This window comes from Dendropsophus ebraccatus, chromosome 1 (assembly GCF_027789765.1).
Source record: "Dendropsophus ebraccatus isolate aDenEbr1 chromosome 1, aDenEbr1.pat, whole genome shotgun sequence".
Lineage (NCBI taxonomy): Eukaryota > Metazoa > Chordata > Amphibia > Anura > Hylidae > Dendropsophus > Dendropsophus ebraccatus.
The window spans coordinates 201,980,583-202,007,067 of NC_091454.1; the positions used below are offsets into that span (position 1 = coordinate 201,980,583).

The 26,485-nt window shown below is 44.4% G+C and overlaps 1 protein-coding gene across 1 annotated transcript in view; it reads left to right on the forward strand.

Annotated features, from left to right (window-relative positions):
- Window positions 1–26,485, forward strand: part of BMP1 (bone morphogenetic protein 1) — a 77,938-nt gene that overhangs the window by 37,420 nt on the left and 14,033 nt on the right. The window contains exons 3-14 of the mRNA XM_069944452.1: window positions 4,137–4,292; window positions 5,662–5,779; window positions 5,889–6,067; window positions 6,834–6,939; window positions 7,964–8,088; window positions 14,973–15,088; window positions 18,397–18,499; window positions 18,614–18,730; window positions 19,920–20,065; window positions 20,734–20,929; window positions 26,004–26,129; window positions 26,250–26,410. Of these exons, the coding sequence (XP_069800553.1) occupies window positions 4,137–4,292; window positions 5,662–5,779; window positions 5,889–6,067; window positions 6,834–6,939; window positions 7,964–8,088; window positions 14,973–15,088; window positions 18,397–18,499; window positions 18,614–18,730; window positions 19,920–20,065; window positions 20,734–20,929; window positions 26,004–26,129; window positions 26,250–26,410 (1,649 nt within the window). The remainder of the gene's footprint in view (window positions 1–4,136; window positions 4,293–5,661; window positions 5,780–5,888; window positions 6,068–6,833; window positions 6,940–7,963; window positions 8,089–14,972; window positions 15,089–18,396; window positions 18,500–18,613; window positions 18,731–19,919; window positions 20,066–20,733; window positions 20,930–26,003; window positions 26,130–26,249; window positions 26,411–26,485) is intronic.

Consider the following 26,485-nt stretch of genomic DNA (forward strand, 5'->3'; position numbering starts at 1 on the left):
AGACCCTGCAGGAATTGTCATTCCTTGTCCAGATGGTCATCGTAGCCATATTTTTATTATTCTCTCTGGTCTATTATAAATGCAGAGTCATCTCTGACTTAAAACCATGATGCAATTTGTTCTTTTGCCGAGAGCGAAACAGATGTCAGGTTGTCTGTTAAACTCCTTAAAGGGTAGAAGTTGCCCACACACTATAGAAGCGGAGAAGAATTTTCCAAAGAATTCTCCCCATAAGTGTGCTAGAGTCCTATTGAACGGACGGAATGAGGACTGGATATAGCTCACTAGTGGCTGTATATATATATATATATAATATATATATATATATATATATATATATATATATATATATATATATATATATATACATATATGAGGGGGGGGGAACCCATTAACCCCTTGTGCACTGTGTCTATATAGGTGAAAAGGTAACTGTCCGTGTTATTGCAGGCATCCTGGACCTCCGGACAGCGTGTCCTGTCACTACAAATCTTGTCCTGATAAGCGAGGTCAAGGCAGGATGACAGGACAGCACATAAACATTGTGCACTGTCTGCTGCCTCAGCATAAAACATGAGTGACAGCGATTTCACGTCCGTCCTGTCATAGCCAGTGTTGTCCCAGGTGCTTGGCGGCACCTGTGGTGATGTGGTCTTGTTATGTAATGTTGGGATCTGCAACTTTTGAAGGGACAACGATATTCAAAACTATGGAAAACACTATGGGATGCCTGCCGACCCCTTTGTAACTCAGTGGGTTGTATTCTGTGCCACTGGGATCCGTACACCCAATCTGGCACTGTGACATGGCCTCCATCATGGACAGAAGCCATGTTCTTACATGTCAACTTATAATATTATTATTATTATTATTATTATTATTATTATTATTATTTAATTATAAAGCGCCCTTAGTTCCAGAGCGCTATACAATAGATAGGCAACAGGCAGGAACAATACAAGATCAGAAAACATTACACGAAGGCAAAAGACAGACTGGTACATGGGGGAAGAGGACCCTGCCCGCGAGGGCTCACAATCTATGGGGTATAGGGAGAGAAACAGGAGGTAAAGTGCAGCCATTCAAGTGTGATGCAGAGTTATTATAGGTTGTAGCCTACTTTGAAGAGATGGGTTTTCAGGTTACTTTTGAAGGACTTGATGGTGGATGAGAGCCGGATGTGTCGGGGTAGTGAGTTCCAGAGTATGGGGGAGGCTCGGGCAAAGTCTTGGAGGCGGTTGTGCGAGGTACGAACCAGGGGGGAGCGGAGACGGAGGTCACTGGAGGATCGAAGGTTGCGTGAGGGACGGTAGCGGGATATCAGGTCAGAGATGTACGGAGGGGACAGGTTGTGGATTGCCTTGTATGTCATGGTCAACAATTTAAAGTCAATACGTTGGGCAATGGGGAGCCAGTGAAGGGATTGGCAGAGGGGAGAGGCTGAGGCAAAGCGAGGGGAAAGGTGGATTAGTCGGGCAGCAGAGTTAAGGATAGAATGGAGGGGATCAAGGGAGTTAGCTGGAAGGCCAGAGAGGAGGATGTTACAGTAGTCCAAGCGGGAGATAATGAGAGCATGGACCAGCAGTTTGGTGGAGTCAGGGGTGAGGAAAGAGCGGATTCTGGAAATGTTTTTGAGGTGAAGGCGGCAGGAGGTGGTCAGGGCCTGAATATGTCGTTTGAAGGACAGGGCAGAGTCAAAGGTGACGCCAAGGCAGCGGACTTGGGGGACAGGGGACAGAGTACAGCCATTGATAGTGATTGACAGATTAGAAGGCGGGGTGGAGCGAGATGGGGGGAAAATGATAAGTTCTGTTTTGTCCATGTTGAGTTTTAGAAAGCGGGAGGAGAAGAAGGAGGATATGGCCGATAGACACTCTGGAATCCTGGATAGCAAAGAGGTGACATCCGGACCAGAGAGGTAGATCTGAGTGTCATCGGCATAAAGATGGTACCTGAAGCCGTGGGACTCTATGATATGTCCCAGGCCAGAGGTGTAGATGGAGAAGAGAAGAGGCCCGAGTACAGAGCCTTGGGGAACACCAACAGTAAGGGGACGAGGAGAAGAGGTGGTGTGGGAGTGGGAGACACTAAAAGTGCGGTTGGAGAGGTAAGAGGAGATCCAGGAGAGAGCTAGGCTAGTGACACCAAGGGATGAGAGGATTTGTAAGAGGAGAAAATGGTCAACTGTGTCGAAGGCAGAAGATAGGTCAAGGAGAAGGAGCACAGAGTAGTGGCGCGAGGTTTTGGCAGTCAGCAGGTCATTAGCCACTTTGGTGAGGGCAGTTTCTGTGGAGTGGTGGGAGCGGAAACCGGATTGCAGGGAGTCAAAAAACGAGTTGGATGAAAAATGTGAGGAAAGTTCATGGTAGACATGTTGTTCCAGGAGTTTTGAGGCAAAGGGGAGAAGCGAGATGGGGCGGTAGCTGGATAAGGAGGTAGGGTCAAGGGATGACTTTTTGAGGATGGGTGTGATGGTTGCATGTTTATATGGAGATGGGAAGATGCTAGAAGTTAGTGATAGATTGAAGAGATGGGTAAGTGCTGGGACAAGTGCTGAGGAGAGGTTGGGGATAAGGTGGGATGGAATAGGGTCAAGTGCGCAGGTGGTGAGGTGCGATGTGGAGAGTAGTTTGGAGAGATGTTCTTCTGTGATGGTGGAGAGGTGAGTTAGTGGGGACGGGCAGTAGACAGGCATTAGGGGGGGCTGAGGGGACTGTGAGTTGAACTTATACTTATAAAAGTATAAATATGGCTATACTGAGAGACATAGGGGGAGATTTATCAAACATGGTTTAAGGTGAAACTGGCTCAGTTGCCCCTAGCAACCAATCAGATTCCACATTTAATTTTCCAAGGAGTCTGTGAGGAATGAAAGGTGGAATCTGATTGGTTGCTAGGGGCAACTGAGCCAGTTTCACTTTACACCATGTTTGATACATCTCCTCTTAAGGGGACAAACACACTTGCCGGATCCGCAGCGAGTCCTCTCGCTGCGTATTTGCAGCGAGACTCGCTGCGGATCCCGGCCCTATTCTTTCAATGTTAGACAAAATGTCCCCAGCCCGCCCCGTTAACCCGCCGGAGCATATACTTTACCTGATCCCGGCTCCGGCTTGCTTCGGCGGTTCCCGGAGTCTTCAGCAAGCCGGAGCCGGGATCAGGTAAAGTATATGCTCGCTCCAGTGCCCGCCCACAGCCACGGCCGTCTGATCACCCCTCCTGCAGCCCCGGATCGGGGCTGCGGGGGGGTGATCAGACGGCCGTGGCTGCGGGCGGGCACTGGAGCGAGCATATACTTTACTTGATCAGGTAAAGTATACACTCTGGCGGCCGGGGGGTTACCGGGGCGGGCTGGGGACAAACTCGCAGCAGGGATGTGCATCCCTGCTGCGATTTTGTCTAACATTGCGTGTATGGGACCCGGCTACTTTAACCCCCTGCCTCCCGCAGCTCCGGCCCCTTCCTGCAAGAAGTGTTTTCTTTTCAGTCTGACACCGTGCTCTCTGCTGACATCTCTGGCTGAGACAGGAACTCTCTAGAGAAGGAGAGACTTTCTATAGGAATCCCCATAGAAAACCTCTCCTGCCCTAGACAGTTCCTGTCTTGGCCAGAGACGTCAGCAGAGAGCACTGTCAGACTGAAAATAAGTGGTGTATTCTTTCCAGTCTGACACAGTGCTCTCTGCTGCCCCCTCTGTCCATGACAGGAACTGTCCATAGCAGTAGCAAATCCCCATAGAAAACCTCTCCTGACGTGGAAAGAGGTGGCAACAGAGAGCACTGTGTTATACTGGAAAGAATACACCACTTCCTGCAGGGCATACAGCAGCTAATAAGTACTGGAAGATTGGAATTTTTTTTTTTAAATAGATGCAATTTATACATCTATTTAACTTTCTGATAATAGCTGATTTGAAAACCATTTGTTTTCTCCGGAGTACCCCTTTAAGCTGGCCATACACTATGGGGGGACTCATCATGACCTAACATGTAGCTCTTGTTGAGAGTCGCTTAGCAATACCTGCATAGACACATATTGGAGCCCATTTCCCTGCTCTGTACATCTGTCTTCTTCCTACTCAATATCGTAGCTGAATCATTGCATATATCTATTATTTGGTGTCCTCCTTTCTCCAGTGTCTACTCCTGCAAGAAATAGTTCATCATCAAGGACCGGCAGACGCGCACGGACAGACAGACGGGTCTCTCGTGGCAGGCGAGCCGCTACCTCCCGACCAGAACGAGTATGGCCACATGGCATCATTCCTTTTGTGGTGAATGGGAACTTCACTGGTGAGTCATTTGGATGGATAAGAGTAAAGTTATTACACCATCTCAAGGGCTGAAAAACACAAAGGAAATAGATGTCTATGTAGTTACTTTGGGGAGCGAGGCAGGAGGTCATATATACAGTAATAATTGAGACAAGGCAGGTCATGGTTCAGGCAGGTCATGGTTCAGGCAGGTCATGGTTCAGGCAGGTCATGGTTCAGGCAGGTCATGGTTCAGGCAGGTCATGGTTCAGGCAGGTCATGGTTCAGGCAGGTCATGGTTCAGGCAGGTCCTGGTTCAGGCAGGTCCTGGTTCAGGCAGGTCCTGGTTCAGGCAGGTCCTGGTTCAGGCAGGTCCTGGTTCAGGCAGGTCATGGTTGAGGTCATGGTTTAGACAGATAATGGTTGAGGTCATGGTTTAGACAGATAATGGTTGAGGTCATGGTTTAGACAGATAATGGTTGAGGTCATGGTTTAGACAGATAATGGTTGAGGTCATGGTTTAGACCAGGGGTCTCAAACTCGCGGCCCTCCAGCTGTTGCAAAACTACAATTCCCATCATGCCTGGGACAGCCAAAGCAAAGCTTTGGCTGTCCCAGGCATGATGGGAATTGTAGTTTTGCAACAGCTGGAGGGCCGCGAGTTTGAGACCCATGGTTTAGACAGATAATGGTTGAGGTCATAGTTTAGACAGATCATGGTTGAGGTCATGGTTTAGACAGATAATGGTTGAGGTCATGGTTTAGACAGATCATGGTTGAGGTCATGGTTTAGACAGATCATGGTTGAGGTCATGGTTCAGACAGGTCATGGAGACCCCTTTATAGTTATAGCTGGGATCATTTTGCCCTCTGCCCCTGCCACCTTGTCAGAGCACTGTTCTCTTCCCCGGTTGTAAGGTCCACACACACACACGCTAGTTATTCAGGCCTCCAACCCCCCTTCACTAGCAGTCATAGCAGGGCATCCCTGTTCTTAGTAGCCAGTAACAGCCAAACTTTCCTGCTCCCATAAATTCCTACTCTGACCCTTTTCCAGCTGCTGTATTTACCTTCCTGTACCTTTTTTGTTTAAGAGAGTTGGAGTTGGACACAACACTTGAGTCATGAGAAACATGGTGTGCCCGTATATCCAGCAGAGGTGGTCTGTGACCGCTTCTGCAGGGAGAGATGGTCCTTCATTCTGTCTGTGCCTACAGTTTGATGCATGCGTTCCCTGCTTGTAATGCATTCCCTTCATTTACATCTTCCTGCCATATGGATAACATAGGGTTATGGTGGCAAAACTTTTATAAATATATCCTAAAAAATTCTTATGCAAGAGTCAACTTATTTTTTTTTCACTAATTTCTAAAAACCTTTTTTTTCTCTTGTGTTTTTGCCTCTATCAGGATCTCAGAAAGCAATATTCAGACAAGCAATGCGACACTGGGAGAAGCATGTCTGTGTCACGTTTGTAGAGAGGACTGAGGAGGACAGCTACATAGTCTTTACATACAGACCCTGCGGGTAAAGTCCTGAATTATTACTATATTGAAGCTGTAGATAGTCCTGTAAACCTGGACGGTCCACGTTAACCTTTTGTAATTATAAATCCTATTTGATCTCCTTTTTCTAGATGCTGCTCATATGTGGGCCGACGTGGGGCCGGACCACAAGCCATATCCATCGGAAAGAACTGTGATAAATTTGGGATTGTTGTTCATGAGTTGGGTCATGTGATAGGATTCTGGCATGAACACACCAGACCAGACCGAGATGACCATGTTACGATCATCCGTGATAACATTCAACCGGGTACTAGAGAATATATATCTGGGTGCTTATTGGAATGTATTGTTAGGGTTTATAAAATATTAAATTAGGAAATCAAAAGTATTTAAAGTGTCACTGTCACTTACAAAAATGCATCAAAAGTTTAGATTGGTCTGAGTATTTAGATTCCCATAAATTGCTAGGATGAGCTGGGAGATGTGCTCGGCTAAGCACTTCGCTCCTAGTCACTATAGTCACTACATAAGAGGTGCTCTATAGTATGTCTATGGAACCCGTCTTGGGGTATGTTCACACTGAGTAAAATAGGCGGAACTCTCCGCCGCAGAACTCCGCCTGCCTCAGCGTGTCATAGCATCTCTATGGGAGAGTGTTCGCTCCTCCGCTGCCGCCGCTCTCCGCTCGAAGACGTGACATGTCAGCGGCTGCAGAGGAACGCGCTCTCTCCCATAGACAGGCTATGATACACTGATATAGACAGGATTCCGCCTGTTTTTCTCAGTGTGAACATACCCATATGCAGCGAGTAGAGAGAAGCACTTACCTGAGTGCTTCTCCTGGTTTGTTGTAATTTTTAATGGGGTTCTAAACACCCTACCGATCTAAACATATGACATGTCAATGACACTTGAAATGTGGGGTAAGAAAATAGCTGACAATAAGCATATGAATGGGTTATTTTGAATTCCAACTCCTCAGGGGTGGGGCCTATAATTTTTCTAATGGTGGTAATGCTCCGTAGTGGGATAACACGCATATGTATCTATCTGACTGACTGTTTTTTACTCAGGACAGGAGTATAACTTCCTGAAAATGGAGCCAGAAGAAGTAAACTATCTAGAAGAAACTTATGACTTTGATAGTATCATGCACTATGCTCGCAATACCTTCTCTAGGTGAGTATTATCTAAGGTTACACCTTGTTATTACTGGTTGAACAACTGTTATGAGTTAGGCTATATTCAGGAAGAGATAAATCCAGTGATCTTAATTCTGGGTTTACAGCTCCTATGCAAATCTGCGTGTCTCCATGGTTACAGACTACAAACAAACTGGGTGTAGTCTGGTATGTGTTAAGTGTCTTTTACACTCGCTGATTATTGGCGTTGTTAGAAACGCTCCTTCAGCCGATAATCGCCCAGTGTAAATGTGCAATGATCAGCCGAGGACGGGGCAAACCTCGGCCGATCATGTCTTTTGAGCCTGCTTTACAATTTTTCTCTGACGGACGCTATCTTTCTGTGTAAACGGGGTTATGTGTGGCTGATAACGGAAGTATATATGATAACTTAGATATATGTATATGTCTGTGCTTTCAGTTTCCAGATCAAAACTACTTACCATCAGGGCTGCTTGTGATCCAGCATATGGCTGTCCTGTCCCCAGCCGCAGCTGTATCTTCAGGCCGCTGCCTCCTCCTCCAGAATGATTGACAGGCAGAAGAGGCGGGGCCTGAAGATACAGCTGGAGGACTGGAGAGCTGGATGCCGGATCACGAGCAGTGTGGAGGGTAAGTATACACTGCTTGTGATCTGGAAACTGACAGAACATACATACGTATCCCAGAACCCAATATATACATATCTGTGCTATCCCTGCTCTCTCCTGCCCTAAACCTAGGAGGATAGCTCTCCGCTAGACTTATTGTACCTACTTCAGCTGCAAGCACGCCTAGCCCGGTCCATAGTTTTGTCTCTAACTGCAAGTAATTAATGTTTTATTTCACTGACACCTAAAAGATCTTGACATCTTTAAGGGGAACAAGAATTATATTAGAAAGCTGCTGAACCTTTCATTATCCAGTGCATAAACCTACAATAACTACAGAACACTGGACACTCCCTCTAAATGTTCCCTCAGTATTTTTCTGGTGTGAATTGATACAGCTGTTTTTAATCCTCGTTTCTGGGTTCATTACAGAGGGATTAACTTAGACACAATTGAACCAAGATATAAAGTCAATGGAGTGAAACCGTCCATAGGACAAAGAACGAGACTCAGCGCCGGAGATATTGCGCAGGCAAGGAAGCTGTATCAATGTCCAGGTAGGGTGTGTTTTATATACATATACAGATATTACCGCAATAACATTTGTCCAGCGTTTACTTTAGAGGTGCAATAAGCAACGTACCATGCTTGCTGTAATATAATGCGTTACTGTCACTGTTGCATGACTTCCCTGATGTTTCCCAATAGCGGTTAAAAGGGTTCTTCACCCCAAAAATTTTGGCAGCAGAGAGACCAATGTCTGGACAAGAATACACCACTTTCTGCAGGACATACAGCAGCTGATAAGTACTGGAAGACTTGAGATTTTTTAATAGAAGTAAATTACAAATCTCTGGCACTTGCTGGGACCAGTTGATTTGAAACAATTTTTTTGTGAACTACCCCTTTAAAAAGTCAATTCCGCTAGAATACTACTTGTTTCATTGTACAGCCCTAGGTTATTATTCGTTCCGGGCTAGCACCACTCCTTTGACATACAATACCGGCATACGTGTACAAAAGACATAAGATTGTGTAAGGAAGAGGGATATTGCGCCAAACTAATTATGTACCATGCACCATCTTGATTAAACCACTTCTTCTTCTCTTTGCAAAGTGGCCTTCTTAGCACAGTGTGAATAAAGGCGCCCTACTGTGCTCATAGCTGGTTAGAGTGCTTTCTTTCTCACCCTTGTGTCTGTCCTTGGCATCCTCTCCAGTCTTGCCCACAGTTTCTCTCTCCTAATGCCCATCAGTCATGCCCTGTACAAGATGTCTTTATGTCTCTGTGTAAAAGTTTCCCTGACAACGGTCGGAACTATGTGTCTGCAGCAGCCGGTGTTTAGAAGCGCCAGCGCAGTGCTGTTCCGTATACTGGGCTTGTAACTCCATCCTGTCCAGGAGCAATGGAAGATATTGCTAGGTTATGTATAAGCAGCCAGGGTCTATTCTGTAGATGCCGCAGATCTCCTTACAATATATACTGTCTATGTGAGAATGGACATTCCAAGGCTGGTGACCCTTTTGCACTGATTTATTTTTTTTTTGTCTTAATTTAAAATGCTCTAGCCTTAAGGTGCTGCTCAGAGAAATAAGAAAAGGCCATGAAACATTTCAGCAATAGCAGGAAGGAGGTGAATCAGGTTATACACCAGCTCAGGGTGTGGACAGAGGGGAGAGCATACATGGAGGGCAGCTCACACAGGCTATAGATAGAGAAGAAAGCACAGAAGAAAACAGTTTGCAGGGAAGAATAACATATGCTATATACAAGTGTAGGGGGCTTCAAACTCAAAGGAGCTTTGCTGTACTTGGCTGTGTCTGGCAGCTTCTTTATAAACAGAGGGGCATGATTGGGAGATTCTGGTCCCCATTTTTGAGATTGCCTTTGGTCTCTTTTTAGACCCTCTTAGTAGCAAAAAAAAGATAGATAGATAGATAGATACAGTATATAGATATATAAATATATATAGATAAATATCCTTATGCCCTTAAATGTTGCCCCAGACAGCCTCCTTAAATTTTAATGGGCCCCAAAATTATTAGTGTCCAGACCAGCCCCATTAAAATCAGACCCCCCCAAAATATCCGACCCTTGACCTGACCCCTGAATTTTCAGACTCCTGACCTGGCCCCTGAATCTGTGAGTAGTGGCTGACTGGCAGTGCACATAGTAATTGGCATCTACCCTATGATGCCCACCCCCTACAATCTGGCTGCTGGCAACTCCACGGATTGCCCATAACCAAGGCTGGCCATGTTCGTGTACGATAGGTAAGACTTGTTATCATAACCTGCAGTCCAGGCTGCGAAATGGGACACTTACTATATACAGCATAGAATATATTGTATATCTAACAGTGTACGGCTAGCTGTCTTGGTGCTATGTTGGCCCGCATAAATGAACGTGTCATTGATGAGCTGATGGAGTGGGTACATGCAGCCAGTTGGTGACCACAGATGACCCGTCTTGGCCTCTGTATAAAGTCATTTCTCAATGCACTCACAGCCTCTAATGAAGCCAAAAGAAATCCTATGTTTGGTCTTTTTGGGCTTGGAGTCTGCCGCTCGGCCAGTTGGCAGGCGCACACAACATGTGTTCAGCATTATTCCGCACTACAAATTACCACATGTGTGCAGTGTAGAAGAAATGTCTGAACTGCTACAGAGAACCTAACAGGTATACTTATAGTGGTCAATGATTACAGGGTGTCCCACTGCAAGGACCACCAGTGAGCAGCTGCAGTATGTCCAGGCAGAAAGTGTCCAGCTCCCCTGCAGCGCCCCTGCTGGGAAATGGGAGTATTGCACCATTTTTATTTAAACTAATGGGCACCGTAATACACATGTTTGGTCCTAGAGGAAACCCCCAATATCGCAAAATCTCCATCTCAAAAATATTATTGGCTGAAAAAGCCCCCCTGGTCCATCTAGTCTGTCCTTATATTATTTCCTTTCTTATTATCTTAGGATAGATATATGTTTATCCCAGGCCGGTTTATATTCATTGACTGTAGATTTACCTACCACCTCTGCTGAAGGTTTGCTCCAAGCGTCTACTACTTTGCTTCTGACCTCTGCCCCCTGATCGCCACCCTATATCTCCATACTCATGCATACAAGTAAGATCAGCAGTTTGTGACATCTTACCCCTATTTTTTTTTCCTGCTCAAACATAGGCAGATTTCTTTTCTTTTTCGGTTTGGTTTTTGGCAGACGTGGTGTTTGGGCTTTTTGCCGTCAGATTGCAAGGAAGGGCCCTGGCATGCTGATGTGTTTTCTCAAGCTGCATGTCATAGATTCTTCTCTCTAGGATATGATGGTATTTCAGCTATCTCTTTCACACAGATTGCTTTAATTGCGCTCAATGACTGTTTATCAGCTGTAAAGAAAAAAAAACACTGGCGCGCTTCAATTCTTCAGTTTTATCAGCTGCTGTTTGCTGCAGACTTTGCTGAGCTGGCATGGCCGCTCGAGGAGTGTGATAAATTGCTGCCGCATTGTAGTCTTCTCTCTTTGCAGCAGTAAGAATGGGATTACCGGTCGTTGTAGTAAAGTGATGCAGCGCGTTTCATGCGTTTTTTATTTGGTGATTGCTAGCAGAAAAAATTAAAGGGACTGTCCAGCGAAAATGTTTTTCTTTCAAATCAACTGGTGTCAGTAAGTTATATAGATTTGTAATTTACTTCTATTAAAAAATCTCAAGTCTTCCCATACTTATCAGCTGTTGTATGTCATGCAGGAAATGTTTTATTTTCAGTCTGACACAGTGCTCTCTGCTGACATCTCTGGCTGTGACAGAAACTGTCCAGAGCAGGAGGGGTTTTCTATGGGGATTCTTCATATAAAACCGAGACAGAGTTCCTGTCTCAGCCAGAGATGTCAGCAGAAAGCACTGTGTCAAACTGGAAAAAAAAAAAAAACATTTCATGCAGGACATACAGCAGCTGATAAGTATGGGAAGGCTTGAGATTTTTTAATAGAAGTAAATTACAAATCTTTATAACTTTCTGATATCGGTTGATTTGAAAGAAAAAGATTTTCGCTGGATAACCCCTTGGGACCTCCATTACAGGTTCTAGCAAAAATGCCATCCACCATGCAGAAAGCCTCACAGACCTCATAGTCAATGGGGTCTGTTGGACTCTGGCATTGGCACTGGCATTGTTTTCTGCTAACATGACACAATACAATGAGGATAATGTTATCGTAGATGTGAGAAGAGTTTCATGAACATCACCACAGTCCTTATGGCTTATTAGTGTATTTGTACCTCAGAGGGTATACATGAGATACCCCTTCCATGCACCAGACCAGAGAGCCATTCTGTATAAATGATTCCCGTTGGGTTATCCTAGATTAGAAAAAAATAGCCGCTTCTTTCCAGAAACAGACCCAGTTTTGTCCTCCGTTTGTGTCTCGTATTGCAGCTCTGATCTAAGTGAATAGAGCCAAGTTGTCATACCGCACACAACCTGAGGACAGGGGTGGTGGTATTTTTAGAAGAAAACAGCTATCTTTTTCCTGGATTACCCCTTTCTTACTTCCGTTTTTATTGTCAGGAAAAACTGATCAGGATGTGTTTTTCAGGAGGCCTTAGGAAACCATCAGTGTTTCCTGGCTGTAAAAACGGAGGAGGGAAAAAAATACTTACCAGCTGCAGCAGTGCCCTGCTCCGGCTTCTCCCTCTGTCTTTGGGCTTTCCACAGCACTGTGGGCAGCTCCTTATGGCAAGAGGCATAATGCTGCCTCTGGCCTAAATAGTGATTGTCAGGGCTGGGAGCCAATGACTCCTGGCCCTGTCAAACATAGCGCACTTAACTCCTGGAGCGCGTACTGTTAAAGGGCCAATATCAGCACCCAACAGCACTTGCCAGGGTGCTGACACTTGCCTGTTCTGCCAAGCAATGCATCCGAATGCACATGCAGAGCTGTCTGGCATTCCGGTTGCCCCCTTAGGGTTCTATAGGGAATCTGTTCCAGCCTTCCAGAAAATTATAGGGCCTGTTATTGAGCACAGGCACCCTTGTTAGAGGTGCCAGGAGCTGGACACCTGCGGCTATCAGATAACCACCATGGCTTCCACTGATGCGAAGGTGTTAACTGTGGGGTGAAAAGTAAAAACATCTAGACAGTCATACCGGCTTTTATAGGGGGCCGGGATTTTAAGTGGTTGACACTTTAATTATTTAGATCCATTTTTGTCAGTCTGTCTTCTTTTTTTCTTAAATGTTAAACCATCTGCGAGACATCTGGAAGTGACATGGCTGTGACATCGCAAAGAGGGGAGACAAACCGCAGTAAGGTGGGGGGTGAAGGCTAAAGACTATGCTTCTGTGGGACAGTGTGACGGTGGTGGAGCTATACCACAGGGAACGTGTAATTACACGGTCATGGACCCTGACAGCCGCCTCATCTGCCCTTCTATATTCTGGGAAATTTCTCATCTAAATATAACTTTTGCTTTCATTCATTGTTTTGCTTATGTCTCCACAATTTCACAGAAAAATGCTAAATGAATTTTCCTTCTGTGTCATGGTGACCAGTCCTTGTTTCACTATGAGAGTGTTATTACTGCTAAAATTTTAGAGTAATTTGAGAGACTGGTTGCTATGAATGCAGTGCCTGACAATGTCCAGTTGCTAAGCAAGAAAACCATAGCAACCAGTCTGCCCTAAGTGGTTTATAGTAATGTCTGAAATGGAAAAGGGGCCCTTGAATTGTTCTGTGCCATAGATGACATAAATGGTGTTATTAAGTGTTGTACTATTACTGTTTATTTCAGAGAGATGCCTTTTCGGGTCTTATGATCTTCACAGGTCATAACCTGAATCCTTAAAGAAGCAGTTCACTTTTTATTTTTTCGCCCCCCCCGGGTAGCCGCTGTCAAGTATACTTACAGAAGATGATCGGTGTCCCGTTCCCGTCGGTCAGTTCCGTCCCGCGGTGCCGTTCACATCGGGCGCGCGCTCACTTCCGCCGGCTGCTGCGAGTCCTCTTCTCTGACCAGTGATTATACGCCGGAAGTCACTCGCTTCCATGCATTCTCTATGGAAGCGCGTGACTTCCGGCGTTCAAATGACAAGGGAGAGAAGAGGAGTCACAGCGCCGGCGGAAGTGAGCGCGCGCCCGATGTGAACGGCACCGCGGGACGGAACTGACCGACGGGAACGGGACACCGATCATCTTCTGTAAGTATACTTGACAGCGGCTTCCCGGGGGGGGCGAAAAAAAAAAAAAAGTGAACTGCTTCTTTAAAGTGAATGTACCATAAGGTACATTCACTTTAACATGACCCACGGATAGATCGGCGCCGACACAGGGAAGCCAGTGCCGCAGTCCATTTCTGAACCTTGGCCCGGTTCCCGTGCACGGCGCCGTTCTATCCACAATTACTTTGCCGGGGCTGAAGCACTGGAGGTGGGCTGGGCCGCCCCCAGTCGGAGGAATTCCCCGCCCCTCTATGATGCGGCTCCATTAATTCTAACGGAATCTAATGGACCGCGGCACCGGCTTCCCTGTGCCGGCGCCGATCTATCCGTGGGTCATGTTAAAGCGAATGTACCTGATGGTACATTCGCTTTAAAGGGGATATAATATATGAAGTAATTATGGCCATAAATGGTGCCACGCATGCCCATGCGTTAGGTGTCGAAGTGAATGGGGATGAGATGCAATTCCACACACACAGCTTGTGGACAGATGTGGCGCTGTTTGAGTAACATTTCAACTATGTTTTTTTAATGGATGACCCCTTTAATATAAGTAGCAGGTCTTGGGATTATCTTTGGCACATATGTGGTGGGGAACATATACCATAAATACTATATATACCATACAGTGAAAACTGTATATTCTGATAACCATACATTTTCTGCGAGGCCTGTTGTTAGGCTTGATCCCCTCATACCAAGCTGTGGTAGGAGGCTATGCTACCATAGTGCTTCCTTGTAATATCAGCTACAAAAGGTATATTTTTTTTTCCCTGATCCATCAAAATCCTTGCTGTCACCTTCATGACCTTCCCATTATTACAGAGTCTCCAGATGCTTTTTTTTCCCACCACCCTGCGTCTTCTCCATCCCCCTACATTCTTAAAACATGAACCCTAACCCTTATTCATCTTGGTAAACATTGCCGCTTTTGTAAGACGCGTTGAATAGCTGTTTTTTAGCAGAATTACCCCGTCCTTACAATATTAAGAAACGTCTCCATCAGCTGTGCCATGAAGATTTTTTTTTTTCTCCAAAAACACAAAAAACACCCATAGCGTTAGTGGGCGTGCTAAGGAATTGGCTTGTTTGTGCACTTCTGTGTAATGTGTCCGACTATAGATCAGATATTGACCCTGACTGGTGAAGAAGCTTATAGGACTGCAATCTGAACTTTGTTGGTGCTGTAGAGATAGCGACTCATTCCCATGTATGATATTTCTCTACAGCCTGTTGGGAGACTCTGCAGGACAGTCAAGGGAACTTCTCATCTCCAGGGTATCCGAACGGCTACTCGGCATTTGAGCATTGTGTGTGGAGGTTGTCCGTCACCCCAGGAGAGAAGGTAGAGAATGAACTTGTCTATGACTTCTTAAAGATCTGAAGATAGCCTGCCCAGTATAGTCCAAGGTGACTTGCATCTTCTGTTTTAGTCTTCAATGGAAATGCACATTTAGCATTTAAAGGGAACCCGTCGCCATGAAAATGCTACCTATCTGAATCAAGTTATAGAAAAGAATAAGCTGAACAGATTGATATATATCTTTATGGGGGAACAATCAGTATAACTTGTAATTTACTGATTGAAATCTCTGATATTTCCATGCTTAAGAGTCCAGTCTATTGAGTGACACCGCCCACTGGACTCCTTAACACAGAATGATCAGCTATTTCAATCAACAAGTTATACTGAATCTTTTCCCACAAAAGATATATATCAATCTGCTCTATTTTTCCTACTCTATAACATGACTGTGATAGACTAGATAGCATCGTCTTGGTGACAGGTTCACTTTAAGCAATCCCTTTAACCATTGTGTGTAGTCCTGCAGGTCTTCATACTACCCATTGGGACCTGTAGCCAAAACTTGATTTTACTATCATTAAATAGCTTAGGATGCTAAGGCCTTACTATTCCCGAGATACATGAATTCATTGTTTGTTTGGAAATATAGTTAATAGTCAGATGGACGTGAACTTAATTTTCAAAATGGCTGTGATTACATTGATGGAGGTATTTCTAAGGGTCCATTTACACAAAAAGATTATCTGGCAGATTATCTGCCAAAGATTTGAAGCCAAAGCCAGGAACAGACTATAAACAGAGATCTGGTCATAAAGGAAAGCCTGAGATTTCTCCTCTTTTCAAATCCATTCCTGGCTTTGGCTTCAAATCTTTGGCAGATAATCTTTCTGTGTAAATGGACCCTTAGACATTAAAGGGATACTCCAGCGGGGGGGGGGGGGGGGGGGCATTTTTTCTCTGGCACATCTCGGGCCCGCGTCAGACACCAGGAAGCGGCCGGGGAAGAAAGAATCAAGAAACTAAAAAGGCACATGATCAGAGCATCATAAGCTAAATGGTTATTTAAGCTCATAAAAACATGCCCGCTTTCTTCCAGAAATAGCAACACTGTCTTGTCTTTAGTTTAAGTGTATCTTTGCAGCTTAATTGCAAAACCACACCTGAACTGGAGACAAGTCATGCTGTTTCTTGAAGGAAGTGGCCATGTTTTTATAATCCTAGATTACCCCTTTAACGTATATTTTATTTTGGATGGCTACAGGTCTTCTTTTAAAGGGAATCTGTCAGTTGTATCATCATTTATGTTCATGTTCCCGCCATGTGTATTGTAATTACTTGAGATCCCACCACATCTGTACCAGGCCATATAGTTGTGGGACAGAATTTGCATTGGTGTTCAGGAGCTTTAACATCAAGTTATGACTCTATTGGAACCTCACAGGTAACTCTATAATCTGCACACCCTTGAGGATGGGTATTCCATTTATGACATGATCAGAGGACATTCTATATAGACATATTGGGGGAGATTTATCAAACATGATGTAAAGTGAAATTGGCTCAGTTTCCCCTAGCAACCAATCAGATTCCACCTTTCATTTTCCAAAGAGTCTGTGAGGAATAAAAAGTGGAATCTGATTGGTTGCTTGGGGCAACTGAGCCAGTTTCACTTTACTCCATGTTTGATAAATCTCCCCCATTGTTTCAGATGAATTGATGTAAATAATAATTGTCTGATTACTGGTGGCTGAAGAAGTTGGATGCAGCCCTAAGGGCCCTATTACACAGGAAGATTATTGTCATATCGTTGGATTTTAAACAATAATCGTTTTGCGTAAATGCAAGCAACGATCAAACGACCGACAAGAAATTGTTCATTTGATGCTGACACCAAAATTATGGCTAATCGTTTGCTGTAATTCCACATTGTTCCTTCATTTGCTGGGATCAGATGGAGTAAACGACTATTGTTTTATGTAATATGGCGAACAACTTCAGGTTAACCGTAATCTCGTTTGCGATTGTTGATTGTTAAAAATCGCTTTGACTTAAGGCCCTATTCCACGGAACGATTATCGTTCGTATTCGGCCGATATCGGCCGCTACAGACGATAATCGTCTGGTGGAATAGAGTGCAACGATCAGCCGACATTGTTCATGTCGGCTGATCGTTGCAGTCGCTTGTTTTTCAACATGTTGAAAAACAAGCGACTGATATAGCAGCGATCTTCTGCCGTCGCTCCGTTGAATAGGAGCATCGGCAGCAGACGCTGCTATATCCTATGGGCTGCCCGGACGATCAGCGATCCCCCGGGCAGCCCCCACGGCAGCTCCCCGACGCCCCTCCCGCACTCACCCGCTCTCTGCAGCCGCGTTGAATAGCGGCGGCAGCGAGCGGGGAACGAGGAGCAAACGAGCACTGAGAGCGCTCGTTTGCTCCTCTAAACGACCTGTGAAATAGGGGCATTTAGGGTATGTTCACACTGAGGAATAGCCAAGTATTCAGCTAGGAATTAGGCCCAGTTCACCGGCCGAATGTCAATTCTTTTAGCGGAGAACGACAGGAGCGGACAAGCGCACGCCTTCCCATTCACTGACTGCAGGACACTGAGCATGGCGGGATTCCGCAGCGCAGAATTCCGCCATTTTTGCTCAGTGTGAACTGGGCCTTGAAGAGGAAAGTTTTCTGCTTGAAATTTCTCACCTTATTATCTCTGGCAGAATAGCAGCAGAATTTAAGCAGAATTTAAGCCCCCATTGACTTCTATAGGATTCCTCTAGCAGAATCCGCCCAAAGAATCAACGTGTCAATTCTTTGGGCAGAAGGCGGATCAGCAGCAGAAAATTCTGCTCGGAAATTCTACAGTGTGAACTACAGAGTAGAAATCCTATTGAACACAATGGGACATTGCTCTGTTCATGTTTTATGAGAGTAATTTCAGGCGGAAATTAAGAGCGGATTCCTCTTCAATTGCTTGCTTAATATTCACCTATTCCTCAGTGTGAACATACCCTTAGCTGCCTGAAAAACATGGATACAGCTATAGGCTGTATCCATGTTTTCCAGGACTCCTTCGGACTGCATCCAACTTCTTCAGCCACCGCTTCCCTGATCTTTTCTTATTACTAAATCTCCACTGTGTCCTAGGCCGCACCAAATAATATGTTGTCCTTGGGGAGGACCTCACAAGTGTAGCCAACAATTGGTGCAAATTGGGCATATGCCAATTTTATTATTTTACTGTTTTTGACTTCTTTACTGCTGCCTATATATTCCTGGTATACCTACTAGTGTTATACACCTTGGGGCCTGTTGTGCATCCTAACATACTCTGTTTTCCCCTAAGATCAGGCTGAATTTTACCTCTTTGGATGTGTACCGTAGCCGGTTATGTTGGTATGACTACATTGAAGTCAGAGATGGACACTGGAAGAAAGCTCCACTTATCGGTATTGTCTCCCGGTTACTAATAGTCATCATATCAGAAAATCACCATCTTTATATTGGTCACAATACAGTGTTCGGTTTCTAACTTTTCCCATTCTTCATGCTCTTTTTCTGAGGTCGTTTTTGTGGCGACAAACTCCCGGACTCCATATTGTCCAGCGATAGTCGATTGTGGATTGAGTTTCGAAGCAGCAGCAACTACGTGGGGAAAGGATTCCATGCTGTCTATGAAGGTATAGCCACCATAAGCTTATCTAGTCCGTACTATTCATATAGTACCGGTCTGGTCATGTATAACATATCTGTGAAGATGGATGATACCTATGTAATGTGTATTGTACATTTACTTTTTTGTTTTGTTTTTTTAAAAGGGTACTCTGGCAAAAAAAAAAAGTTTTCTAATCAACTGGTGTCAGAAAGATTTACAGATTTGTAAAGTACTTCTATTTAAAAAATCTCCAGACTTCCAGTTCTTATCAGCTGCTGTACTCCAGATGTCATCCAGGAAGTGGTATATTCTTTTCAGTCTGACACAGTGCTCTCTGCTGCCACCTCTGTCCATGTCAGGAACTGTCCAGAGCAGTAGAGGTTTTTTATGAGAATTTGCTTCTGCTCTGGACAGTTCCTGACATGGCCAGAAGTGGCAGCAGAGAGCACTGTGTCAGACTGGAAATAATACACCACTTCCTGCAGGACATGCAGCAGCTGATAAGTACTGGAAGGCTTGAGATTTTTAAATAGAAGTAAAGTAAAAATCTATATAACTTTCTGAAATCAGTTGATTTGAAAACCGTTCTTTTTTCCATTGCTTTATGACACCCCCATCCATAAAACAGAGGGTGAAGACATTTATTCTAATTCTAAATCTCTGCAATTTGTAAATTTTAAATAGGTTTTTTTTATTAGTCCTTGCAGACCTTTTTTTTTTAGCCCAATTTCCTCCGATTCCATAAAGTTTCCTATTTGCAGTCTGTAAAGACATCCATTTTCCAGGCTGGAATTGTACTTCAGAAACTGTAACCCTTTATTCACCATATATATATATATATATATATATATATATATATATATATATATATATATATATATATATACACACACACACACTGAAGCATTAGCGCTTCGTAATGTTTTCTAACTTTGTGGGAGAGATTTCAGAAACAAGATATTCGGTATTCGGGTATAAATTGGACTTCATGTACTCTCTATGGGACCGTTGAAGATAGCCAAGTACATAACCTTGAGTGTTTCCAGCTTGCACTCACATAGTCATATGGGCCGTATTACTAGATATACAAGCGCTGGTGTCTAACGCTCTTCACTTTTTGCCTCCTTGGCAGCCAGCTGGCATTGGCGTTAATGCTTTTGCTCTTCCGTGTTGTTTCTTCTCCTAATTCTTCTTTATCTCTCCTCTACTCGCAGCCGAGTGTGGAGGAGACGTAACTAAAGACGAAGGTCATATCCAGTCTCCAAATTATCCTGATGACTACCGACCCAACAAGGACTGCAAATGGAAGCTGCGTGTGGCTGAAGGCTACAACATTGGAATCGTGTTTCAGTCCTTTGAGGTTAGAGGCCCAGAAGGTTCATCACTGAGGTGGGGGAGGGATCCTCTGTAAGTGTGCGGTGGGGGAAACAAAACCTACTATTGAGGGGGAAGAGTATAACACGCACACTACACATGTGAAACTTCCTGCAGGATGAACTGTGTTTTTCCATCACATATTTGTGGCTATAGGAGGTTTAGTGGACTTGTATGTACTGTCTCACTGGTCCACTATACATCATGAGCCTAGCATTTTTTTGGTAAGGAAAATGGTGATCTTTATATTGGTTTTCCTTATAAAGATCACCCCTGTTCAGAAACTGGCTTATCTAATCCAGGGGGGCACAGCCTTGAAAGATCTACCGAAATAGTGATAGGAATCAGGGACAGGATGACACAAGGACAGGTGAGCCCTGAAGTTGATAGGAAATAATACTACTACCACGCATTGTGCTCCCAGGACATAATACTGCCACACACTGTGCGCCCAGGAGATAATACTACCACACAGTACACAGTGATTAACAAACTGAGCGGCCCACCAGGAATTTGCCCTGTTTGCCAAATTGTCAGTCCAGGCCTGATGGTGCCTGTGCTAGTATACATTGTCATCCTAATTTGCCAACATATATGCGCTATGGAGGTCACAGTCATCATGTGAATGCAGCCCAACACTGCCTCTTTCCACAGATTGAAAGACATGATAGCTGTGCTTACGATTTTATGGAAATACGTGATGGCGACTCAGAAACCAGCCCTCTGATAGGCCGCTACTGTGGTTATGACAAACCAGACGACTTCAAAAGCTCAGGCAATAAACTGTTCATTAGATTTGTATCCGATGGCTCCATTAATAAAGCTGGATTCTCTCTCCACTACTTCAAAGGTTAGTAGAAGCCTCTCCTGTTCCCAATACCCGTTGAACGTATCAGAATAGCCCTGGGGGTATCACTGTTTATGATTTACAATACGGGTATTAGAATTTCTGTGATTGCAGATAGGGATGGACACATCATGTAGATTTTAGGAGCCAGTTTGGACCTTTTGTGACCTATGGGGCCATCTTGGTCAGGTGCACACAGAGCTGGGAGAGAAGCGCCCAGCTACTCACTTCCCTCCCAGCTTGTTCTAGTAATTGGTCAGAGTCTGAAAACTCTAGTCGATCAAAACTTTTGGCATGACAACATATGTTTTTAAAGGGGTTGTTCACCAAAAATGTTTTTCTTTCAAATCAACTGGTGTCAGAGATGTGTAATTTACTTCTATTAAAAAATCGTAAGTCTTTCACTATTTATGAGCTGCTGTATGCCATGCAGAAAGTGGTATTCTTTCTAGTCTGGAGAGCAGGAGAGGTTTTCTATGGGAATTTTCTACTGTTCTGGACAGTTCCTGACACGGACAGAGGTGGCAGCAGAGAGCACTGTGTCAGACTGGAAAGAATACACCACTTCCTGCAGGACATACAGCAGCTGATAAGTACTGGAAGACTTGAGATTTTTAAAGTAAATTACAGATCTCCGGCACTCGTTTATTTGAAAGAAAAAAAAATTGGGTGAACAACGCCAAGGACACATTAAGAAAGTAAGTTCTGTGTTACACTATTCTCTATTGTCTAAATTAAGCCTACAATGTACAAAATGTGGATGATATTACCAGTGTCCAGATGATAAGTCATTCTTCTCATACACTTCCTTTTAATGTTCTGTAAATCCTATGGATCCGGGACATCCCCAAGCTCGTCTGCCATAGGTTGAGCCCAGGATTAGGAGCATGGTCATGAGAGACTTGAGACTCTTGACATTCTTGTGGTGATATTCCCCAGGAAGTTCATTGACCACTATGACTCCGGCCAACAATGTTTCATAAGCGGTGATGTCTGAGGTGATGTCATTATGGAAGAAAAGTAACTCACCATTGGGTGTAACCACAAAGCTATGAAGTTGTCTTCTCAATTTAAAGGGAAATTCCACCTTAAGTGTTCTTTCAGTATGTCATTGAGGTATCCATGTAATCTTTTGGCCTTCACTGTGTGAATAGTAGCCTATGGAAACATGTATCCACCCTTATCCTCAGGTTGTGTGAGGTATTACACCTCGGTTTTATTTACTTCAATTATTCTCAGCTGTAATACCACACACAACCTGAGATCGAGAGTGGTGCTGTTTCTGGAAGAGAGCAGCAATGTTTTTCGAATCTTATAATTGATGGTTGTTGATTTTAGTGGGTACTGTGTTATGTGCCATAATTTTTCTTCCATTGTAACCACAGAAACATAGTGCAGGTCTCTCTGATCATGGCGGGGAGGGAAGGGGGGTCCAACAGTAGGCTTAAAGTCAGAGGACCCAAAATGAACAAGCCCTTTAAGTAAAAAAGTTAAGAGACAGTGGCTGTAAGGCTCTATTGCCTGCATGTTTTGCATGGTATGCTCATAGCTACAGTAGTGTGACCATAGACTCATAATACAGCCTCTGATCTTGCAGTATTTTCTCATATTCGTTGTTATGATATGTGATGCATTTTAACTAAAAACAAACTTAACACTATTAAAAAAAACAGCATTCTGGGTACAGTTGTGTATTATAATTTTTATTTTATAACCTTGTTCCTTTTGAGCAGTTCCCTTGCAGCAGTTAGGGTTACTGGAGTTATCCTAGAAAGCAATGATAGGGTTAAAGAAGCATTCCTAGATTTTTCCCCCTATAATAAACACAGTGTCATCTGTTTCATCCAGCCATGCTGTATCCATGCATTTCATTACAGCAAATTGGTCATGTAACTTTTGAGCCACCATCTTTCCTTTAATATTTCCAACTACATTCTCTCCCTTTCAAATCTGTTAGCAATCCCATGATGCATCAGCACAGCATCACATGGGCAGAGAGAGACGGCACCTCTTTCTACTCGGAAGACAGTGTAATAATCCACCTCTCTATATTCTCTTAAAGGGGTTGTCCGGCGAAAAAAAATTATTCACAGAATAACACACATTACAAAGTTATACAACTTTGTAATGTATGTTGTCTGTGAATGGCCCCCTTCCCCGTGTTTCCCCCCACCCACGCTAGACCCGGAAGTGTGGTGCATTATACTCACCGCATGTCGTGTCGTCCACGGTCTCCGATCGTCAGCAGTGACGTCTTCTTCGGGAGCTTGGCGGATCTTCCCGAGTGCCGGCCACCCTCTGCAGCGTCATCCGAAGCTCAGCCGCGATTGGCTGAGCATAACTGTGCTCAGCCAATCGCGGCTGAGCGGCTGATGACGCGGCCACGTCATCAGCTGCTCAGCCGCGATTGGCTGAGCACAGTTATGCTCAGCCAATCGCGGCTGAGCTTCGGATGACGCTGCAGAGGGCGGCCGGCACTCGGGAAGATCCGCCAAGCTCCCGAAGAAGACGTCACTGCTGACGATCGGAGACCGTGGTCGGCACGCGACAGGTAATGTATAGCGCACCACACTTCCGGGTACATGGGTGGGGGTGGTGGGACACGGGGAAGGGGGCCATTCACAGACATAACATACATTACAAAGTTGTATAACTTTGTAATGTGTGTTATTCTGTGAATAATTTTTTTTCGCTGGACAACCCCTTTAAATAAGATAAGAGACTATAATTATACGGTGGTGGTTTGGGGGGGGGAGCTGAGCTACTATCAGATACACTATAACTGTGCATAGCTAATGTGGTATCAATATTCAAGAAGTAATCCTCGAAACTATAGGCCTGTAGGTCTAACATCTGTTGTGGGTAAAGTATTTTTAGGGTTTTGTAAGAGATGCTATACTGCAGTATCTTAATGAATATAATCTTACAACAAAGCATCAGCACCGGTTTATGAGGGATCAGCCCTGACAGACTGATCTGATCAGCTTCTTTGAGGAGATCAGTTATAGACTGGACTTGGGGAGGCTGTGGACATTGTGTATCTGGATTTTTCAAAGGTGTTTGATTCTGTGCCATATGAAAGGTAAAGTAATCACCACAGAAGAGCATAATATAATATTACAGGGTGATTTGGAGAAGCTGGAGGCTTGGGCAGATAAATGGCAAATTAACGTTAATGTAATATTTTAGAACAGTTATGTCCTAAATAATAAAACACTGGGTGAAACTGCTTCAGAAAAAGACCTGGGGGTTTTAGTGGACAGTAAACTGAACTTCAAGGGAGGTCTGGATGCTTTTCTTGAAAAATATAATATTACAAGTTATGGGCATTAGATTTCTCGTGAAACGTTGATTCAGGAATTATTCAAAATTTTCTCCCTGTGATAGGGCAAGTGTTATCTGCCTCATAAGGGTTTTTGCCTTCCTCTGCATGAACTTGATAGACTCTTGACTTTTTTTCCACCTTATTAACTATGTTACTATGTATAATTATCATCAGTAACTTTTATGGGAGATTTTGCAAACCCCCTTGCCTACTTAGGGAACATCCATACTGCTTCATGATACAGGAGGCTTTGCTGGCTGAGATGGTGACTATGTTGAGAGCACAGAAACACATGTAAGGGGGTCACCATGAGATCATAACTCAATTGGAGAAAAGGGATTCCAGGAATTTTCACATAGGGAGTTAAAACTAGCTGCATCATGAATAATAATTTAAAAAATCCAGACGTGCTTCTTTAATGTAAGGTTAGAGGTAATGATTGACGTATTACCAGATATATTTCTTCATTTGCAGTCTGCAATCCATCTACGGTGACTTATTTCACCAATAGTCTCCCAATTTAAAGGGGTTGGCCACTTTATAGTAAAATTGTTTAGTATACAGTATAAGTAGGTGTACTCACTGTATATACTGACAGCAGCTCCCTGTGTACCCCATAAACCTAAAAATCAGATTCCCCTCCTCTAGGCTGTGCTGTCCTCTCGGCTAGGCTGTTCTGTCCTGCTAAAATGGCTGACATGGAGGAGCATGTGACTGAGCCCCGCCCCCAGTGTCCACCACTGAGCCTGTATATGTCTATGGAGGACATGGGGGGCGGGGCAGGGTCACATGCTCCTCCATGTCGGCCATTTTATGGACAGAAACCAAACAGAGTAGGGCAGCCCAGCCTGGAGGAGGGGAGTCTGCTTTAAAGAGGACCTGTCACCCCCCGTGCCGGGGTGACAGGCTCCTGACCCCCCGTTAGAGCCCCCTATACTCACCTGATCCCGCCGGGTCCCCCTTCTGGAGGTGGTCGGGTGACTGAGATATGAGCACCTGAAGCCCGGCGCGCGCTCCTCAGATGAGTCCAACGCTCATAGAGAATGACAGGCGAGTCCGGCGCTCCGTCATTCTCTATGAGCGTTGGATTCATCTGAGGAGCGCGCGCGCCGGGCTTCAGGCGCTCATATCTCAGTCACTCAACCACTTCCAGAAGCGGGATCAGGGGAGTATAGGGTGCTCCAGCGGGGGGTCGGGAGCCTGTCACCCCGGCACGGGGGTTGACAGGTTTCCTTTAAGTTCTCTGAGGTACACAGGGAGCTACTGTAGGTATCTACAGTGAGTACAGTTACTAATACTGTATACTAACCTATTTTACTATAAAGTGGCCAACCCCTTATATATATATATATATATATATATATATATATATATATATATATATATATAATGTATATGTGTGTGTGTGTGTGTGTATATAATATATATAAGGATTTGTCCAATATTGCAGCTCATCCTCATTGCTAAAAATATATGCAATACCAGACATTGCTCATGAACAAAAATGGCGGTGTTCCTGGACAAAAACTGCCATGTGTGTATCATTCTCCAATCTAAGCAGGATAACTTGTTTAAAGGAATAGAACCACTTTAACTGGGGCTGGACAGACAACTTTATGAATAAGGAGAAATTGGGTGTCGCTCACCTCAGAACAAATCCTTGTAGCCAAGCAATGTGTATGATGGCACGAATAACCTTATGTGTTTGCTGCCGCATGTTACTAAAGTTTGTTTTTTACCTTTTACCCTCAGAGGTTGATGAATGTTCCCGACCTAACAAAGGTGGCTGTGCGCAACGCTGTGTGAATACGCTTGGCAGCTATAAATGTGCTTGTGAGCCAGGTTATGAGCTTGCTCCAGACAAGAAATCCTGTGCAGGTGAAATGTGCTGAACTATTCTCATCCTATAATTCCCAGTCTGGGCACATTATTGTCACATAGTCCCGTAGTATTGTATAAATTGCCTGGCGTCTCTCTGAATGGTCTCTTATTTTACAGCAACCTGTGGTGGTTTCTTGACCAAGCTAAATGGCACCATCAGCAGCCCGGGGTTTCCCAAGGAGTACCCACCGAACAAGAACTGTGTCTGGCAGCTGGTGGCACCCACACAGTTTCGCATCACACTCACTTTTCAACATTTTGAGACAGAAGGCAACGATGTGAGTGTAAAACCGTTGTCTAATCCGTTCTGTGGACACCATGTCATTGCCAGGAGGCGCCCACCACCCATAACC